At 66.8% G+C, this 6,221-nt stretch overlaps 1 protein-coding gene across 1 annotated transcript; it reads left to right on the top strand.

The window, feature by feature from the left end:
- Nucleotides 1-1,518: 1,518 nt before the first annotated feature.
- Nucleotides 1,519-3,742, top strand: MNEG_12920 (F-box and leucine-rich repeat protein 20; the record flags this gene model as incomplete). Its single annotated transcript, XM_014038608.1, has 5 exons — nucleotides 1,519-1,619; nucleotides 1,775-1,945; nucleotides 2,220-2,401; nucleotides 2,612-2,843; nucleotides 3,202-3,742. The coding sequence occupies 5 exons, from the start codon at nucleotides 1,519-1,521 to the stop codon at nucleotides 3,740-3,742; spliced, it is 1,227 nt and encodes a 408-aa protein (XP_013894062.1).
- Between the last annotated feature and the right edge of the window lie 2,479 nt (nucleotides 3,743-6,221).

Genomic DNA, 6,221 nt, shown 5'->3' with positions numbered 1-6,221 from the left:
GGGGAGGGAAAGAGGCAAGCATTGGCTGGAGGGGGCGGCGTACAGGTGGATGCACAGCGTGGCCTGCCAACCAGTCGGCAACGCAGCTCCGTCTGGTCTCACCCCCACCACCAGCCCGGCCGCCGACGCGTCCGGCCGCCGCACGCACCAGCCCCTGCACCCTTTGCGCCCGCCCGCCCCCCTTGGCCCCTCGGCCGCGCACCTCCCCCGTGCAGGTCTTGAGCCGCGTGATCCGCAGGCCCCCCACCTCGGCCGCCGGGATCCCCGTCGCCAACTCCTCCAGCTGCTGCCTGCTCCAAGCGAGCACGTTCTTCTCCTCCCAGTGCCAACTGGTTCCGGGGATGGTGGGGTTGCAACCAGGCCGTAAAATCAGCAAAGGGCTGATGCGGGGCACCTCCCTTTCCCCACTCAACCACAGGCGGCGCTGTCGCCGCCCCGCTGCGCCGCCCACGCCCACGCCTCAAAACATGCGCACGCCCGCGAGCGACGGGCCGTCGCGGTGAGGCAGGCAGCAGCGGCTGCGAGTTTGACAGGGTTCTTGTCTCCTCACCCTCCCACATTCTTCCCGTCCTCCCGGTTCTGGACAAGCCACCGCGGGTCGCGGTCCTCCCTGAGGGTGAGGGCGTCGGGGGCGAGGCCGGTCGGGCCTTGGGTGCCGAAACGGCTGCGCCGCCGCGTTCCGCGGCATGCGTGGGCATGCCTAACATGCGAGGGCGCTGAAAGGTGCTACGTCTGCTCGTCATAAAACTTATTGGGCAGCAACAGTGCTCCTTATTTGGCCGCTATCCGGCCAGCTGCACCGCCTGTACTTCTACCACACCCGTCCCAGGCCCCGCCCGCTGCGCTCCCATCGGTGGTGCACTGCTAACGACTGGTTCATCAGAGGTGCGGCTCACAACCCTTAAAGGCATGCACACATGCCACCGTAGCATGGGCATGCGGTCCTCAAGCAGGGTGCCACGGGAGCAGCAGCGGAAGCAGCAGCGGCGAGTACGGCGCACTGCGTTGCGCTGAAGGTGTGCTTGAACCCATGATGCATCAGCCTCCTGCCCCAGCTCACCACTTGGCCATTTTTCGTCTATGCGCGCAAAGCCCTGCTCCTTGAGGGCGGCCGGGCGCGAAGGCTCTCGAGACCAGAACTATTGCGGGGCAGCGCGTGGAGCCAGCGTCAAATACGTTTTTAATCCCGATCTACACAAAACAGGTCTATCTTCTCAAGCTTTGCATGCTGCTGGTGATATTGCTGGGCACGGTGACTATCGGCACCCACCTCGCACCCTCCTGCGGTCCATATGGCCTGCAAGTTACACTAACGTAGCAGCAAGCGCATGCACGTGCAAAACTCGAAGAACTTTGTTTCAGCGGAGCGCCTTCTCTTAGATCGTCAGTCTCGCCAGCCAGCGGCCTGACAAACGCCGCACGCTGCTTTCAAAACTACTCAATTCTTTTACAAAGGCCAACACCTGCGAGGGCTCACGGGACCACCGACACTCCCACGCCACAGTCCGCATGGTCAGAATGGAGACGCCCTCCGAGGCCACCACGCCCTTCATGGACCTGCATGGTGCCCACGAGAGCATTGTATGTCGCGTTCTCGACGCCCTCGACCTGCGGACCAGGTGCGTGTGCCGCCGTTGCGTGATGGCGTTGAATGACGCAGTCGCAAGCCCGCCTCAAGATGGACCAGCGCTGCACCCGCGCCTGGCCGCATCCAGGTGTTCAACCCAGCTCTCGTCGCATCTCGACACCGCGCATGCGCCGCGCTGCCCCGCAGAACCGCGGTGCTGTGCACGTGCTCGCGCCTGAAGCGGTTGTGCGAGCGGCCCGAGCTGTGGCGCCGCATCGCCTTTGACAGCGCCGACGAGCAGCGCGGCCTCAAAGCAGAGTGGCTGCTGGGCGTGCTGGGCCGCGCGGGCGGCGGCGTGGAGGTGCTGCATCTGGCCAGGTGCGGCGGGGCCCTGGCCCTGCTATGCCAACCCCCAACAGCAAAATGCCTGGCTGCCGCGCACCGAGCGCAGCAGGGCCCAGGGGCCGCCGCGGCGCGGTGCTCGTCCAGGGCGCCAGCAGCACGGCCATCACCCCTGCATTACGCAACTAGGATTTGCACCATCCGCCCCGCGCCGCCCAGCCGAGCCGCCGCGTGTCTGCTCGCGACCACTGGTCACCCAACATGACATCACTCCCTGCCGTCTGACCCAACACCCCGAAAACCTCCCAAGATCTCGTGAGGCGCGCGACGCGGAGGGCCAGCAGCGCTTTTGCGACGGGCTCAAGCTCGGGCAGCTGCTGCCGCACACGCAGGGCCCCGGCGCGCTGCGGCTGGCAGCGCTGTGCCCCCGGCTGGTGCACCTGTCCGTCGACGAGCGCGCCTCCTGCCTCGGGGGCATGACCGACGACCTCGGTGGGTGATACCCCATGCTGACGTGGCGCACTCGGCGTCGCTGGCTGCACGCCCCTTCTTGTACTAGGCGCGGCCGGCCCTGGCCCCACCTGCCCAAGCAGCCGTTGTGCCCGCGTTGATGCGACCATCGCCCCCGCCCCTCCGCCCCCGCGCCCCCGCTCACGCGCCTGGCCGCCGCCCTTCCCACGCCCGCGCGCCCGCCCCGCGCAGCGCGCGCGCTGGGGGCGCGCTGCCCCGCGCTGGAGACGCTGGAGGTCTACTTTGAGCGCTACTCCCTGCCCTCCGAGCTGCTCACTGATGACGGCCTCATCGCGCTTTCCGAGGGCTGCCGGCGCCTGGCGTCGCTGACGCTGGTCAACTGCGACCATGTGAGCGACCGGGCGCTGTACGCGGTGGCGGCAAACTGCCGCGGCCTGCGGGAGCTGCAGCTGGGCGGATACAGGTGAGGTTGGAAGGGGCGGGGGCGCTGGCAGCGCTGGGGCCTCACATGTATCTAGAGGGAGTGGTCGAGGGACTGATGGCTGTTGTTGAGGCCGCCGGCGCGGGGTGGGCGCCAACAGCGCACTGGTACGGGGGCGGTACGACCTTGGGGGACTTTTTGGGCCCTGGGCCCAGGCGGGCACGCTTTGTCCCAAAGCTGGGGTCGCGTTGTTGACTTGTTCACGAGCCCGCAGCCTGCTGGCTGCCAGCAAACCGCCACTGCCTTGAGCCCGTGTGCTTGCTGGGCTTTGTGCTCTACCCGCCTTGTCTCGACACCCGAGCCTCCCCCCGCAATCGTCTTGCCACGCCTTGTTCCGCAGCGAGAACATCTCGGACTGCGGCCTGACAGTCCTGATTGCGTCCTGCCCCGCGCTGCGCGTGCTATGGCTCAGCGGGAAGCTGCTCAAGGTGACGGACACAACCCTGGCCGCCCTCGCGCGCCACCGCGGCCCCGGCCTCGCGCGCGCCAAGCTCACGCGCAGCATGGGCGTCGGCGCGGCGCTGCGGCTGCTGGCCGGGTGCGGCGCGCTGGTCGAGCTCGACGCGCGCCACTGCAGGGGCGAGGTGGACGAGGCCGCGCTGGCCGCGCTCGCGCTCGCCTGCCCCAAGCTCTCTCGCGTCGTGCTGCCGCTGAGGGGCGACGGCGATCCCGCCAACAGCGGCGGCGCCCCCGCGGCGTCTGCGGCCGGGCAGGCCGCACGGCACGAGGATGAGGAGGATGACGAGGGCCCGCGACGGCCGGGCGGCGCGCGCGCGCCGCCGGCGTGCAGCGCGAGCAGCGCGGCGCGGACGCTGCTGGAGGGCGACGTCCGGCGCCTGCAGGGGCTGCAGGGCCTCCCCAGCCTCGGGGTCAGCCACTGACGCCGGCCTTGCGCGGCGGTTGCCGCCCATCCCTTTTGCAGCCTCAACAAACACGCGGCCGCACGAGAGGCGAACACGAGTGAGGTATGAACAAGAGAGCAGCAGAGCAACTCCCGCGGTCCGGCAACAGCGCCGAGCCCCGCGCCTCTGCTTAGGCAGGCGCCCTCCTGGGCGCCGCCCTAGCGGTGCAGCAGGCACCGCCATTTTCGGCCGTGCTGGTTCCCTCGCCATTCAGGACTTTGTGCCTGTCAATGTATCAATCTTCTTTGCTGTATTTTGGGTTGAATGCAGACCGCCTCTGCACACGCTTAGCAGGCATGGCGGCCAACGCTGCGCGCCCGCGCGCGCCTTCAAGGCATGCCGCACGGCGTTTCGTGTTGTTCGCACACGGCGCGGCGCCCCCTTGGCAACGAGCTTGCGCCCCACCTCATTCGGAGGCCCTCCAGCAAACATCTGACGACTTTTTGTTGCGCCGCCTTGACAGCGGTCCTGTTTTTGTCCGCCCCTTTTGTCCGCCCCTCCTTCAGACCAAAGCGTGACTGCCAACAAGAGAGCCCCATCCAGACAGGGGCGAGAACATGCAGGTTAGGCGGCGCTCAGGTGCCCAAAACAGGGCCCCGTTGTGTGCGCGCGTGCGCCCTCACAGACGCTTCACCTGAGCGACCTCCGCTCTGCCAATCTGTGCCTGTGCTTGCATGGATGCACGCAGTGTTGTGGCCGCCCACACACGTGCGCTCCTGCCGGTCTTCTGGGGGGGCTTCTGCTGACCCGGTCAGCATTCGCTCGGCATGACACCATGCCATGGGTGAGTTGGGGCACGCAAGGCCGGCACTGTTAAGCTTGGGCCCGTTTTCTGTATTGATGTACCGCTCTCAAAGCTCAACTGCAGCGCACGGCTGCCAGGGGCAGGGAACTCGCTGCCGCCCCGCCGGCTGCACCCCCACTCCCCTCTCCGCAACAGCGGTACTGCAGTGGCACCCCCTTCCCTCTGAGTTGAGCCCGCTGCGGCCGCCTGTCGGTGTGCGTCGCAGCCTGCCACCAACACTATTGCACGTTGCGGATGCCAGCCTGTCCGCTAGTGCTTCTCTTGTGATGTGTATAACTTAATCTATTGTACACGGTCTACTTCTTACAACGTCGCCGGCGTAGCCCTGTGCCGAGCTCTTACCTTCCACGCGCCACAGACCCTGTGCATCTGCTACATGCACCCTTGTCCACCAACCGTGGCCGCCGCGTTGCTCTCGTGGCGTTGACCTCCCGCACACCATGGTGATTGCACGATGCGACAGCAGGGGCTCTGATCGTGCGCTGCGCGCTCGATCGGTCAACCGGTTGCCGCCGTGGCAGTGGAGCCGAAGTGGCGCGAGTGGTGTGCAGTGCGCACGGGGCAGCGCATGATGGAGGCAATTGCCGCCTGCTTGTGCAATCTGCTTAATTTTGCGGCGTAAGTGGGCAATCTACACCCACAACACGGGTTCCGGCAGCCAAGGGGAGGGGGCTGCGCACCCTCAAAAGCGCATGCTGCATAGGGCAGATCCGGCGGCAGGCGGATCAACCAGGCAATCGCCCGAGGCTCCTGTGGGGTGCTGTGCAGGGGCACAAGCAGCATGTCAAACCGCCGATCACGCTCAGCAGCCCAACAAATGGTCACAAAATGAAAGAGTAAAACAAGACGCGGTGCCGCAGAAATGTACACATTGGGTGTCCAGAACTCTTCTTCTTGCAGTGTGGGTGCCGGCCCGATTGCCAGGCCGCACACGCATCACGTCACACAGCCGCCCATGTACAGGGGACGGCAGCTGACATCTCTGCATTCCACAGAGAGTATCGACGACGCAACAACTATCCACAAAGCGCCTCGCGCACTCGAGCTGCAGCAGTTCCGAGGGCGAGGCCGCCTCGCCTCGCCGTCCAGGCGCGCAGCGCCCGCCCTCGCGCACCTCTCACCCGTCGTCCCACACCGCCGCCTGCGACTGCTGCCTGACGCGCCGCTCCTCGCGCTTGGCGCGCCTGAGGCTGGCGAGCTCCGCCTCAGCCTGCTTATCGCGCACCTGGGGCGATTTTGAAGGGAAAGGGAGGGGCGAATATCCTTAACATGGACTGGCGCAGCAGCATGTGTTGCAGGCTAGCTCTGCAGCAGGCATGAGGCGTCTGAAGAGGCAGCTCGGTGCGCTGAAAAGAGGAAGGCAGGCAGCTGGGTCGTGAACGGTGCTGTCCAGGCTCAGGGCGCGGGCACGTGGCGCGGCAGGGGCGTGCTCACCGCCGCGCTGACGCCGAGCGCCTGGCCGATGAGGCGGCGCGCGACGGCTGTGGTGGTCTTGGGGCGCACGCCCCGCGGCGCGACGAGCTCTGAGGGGGTCAAACCGGTGCAAGGCAGTGTGAGCGACGGTCACGGCCAAATTTGGCAAGGGTCGTGCAAAGCATTCAAGCGTCTTCACTCGCATTTGCTGACACGCGCACTCTGTGCCCACTCTTCCCG

Source organism: Monoraphidium neglectum (genome assembly GCF_000611645.1).
Source record: "Monoraphidium neglectum strain SAG 48.87 unplaced genomic scaffold scaffold03515, whole genome shotgun sequence".
Lineage (NCBI taxonomy): Eukaryota > Viridiplantae > Chlorophyta > Chlorophyceae > Sphaeropleales > Selenastraceae > Monoraphidium > Monoraphidium neglectum.
This window is presented reverse-complemented; position numbering and strand designations above follow the sequence as displayed.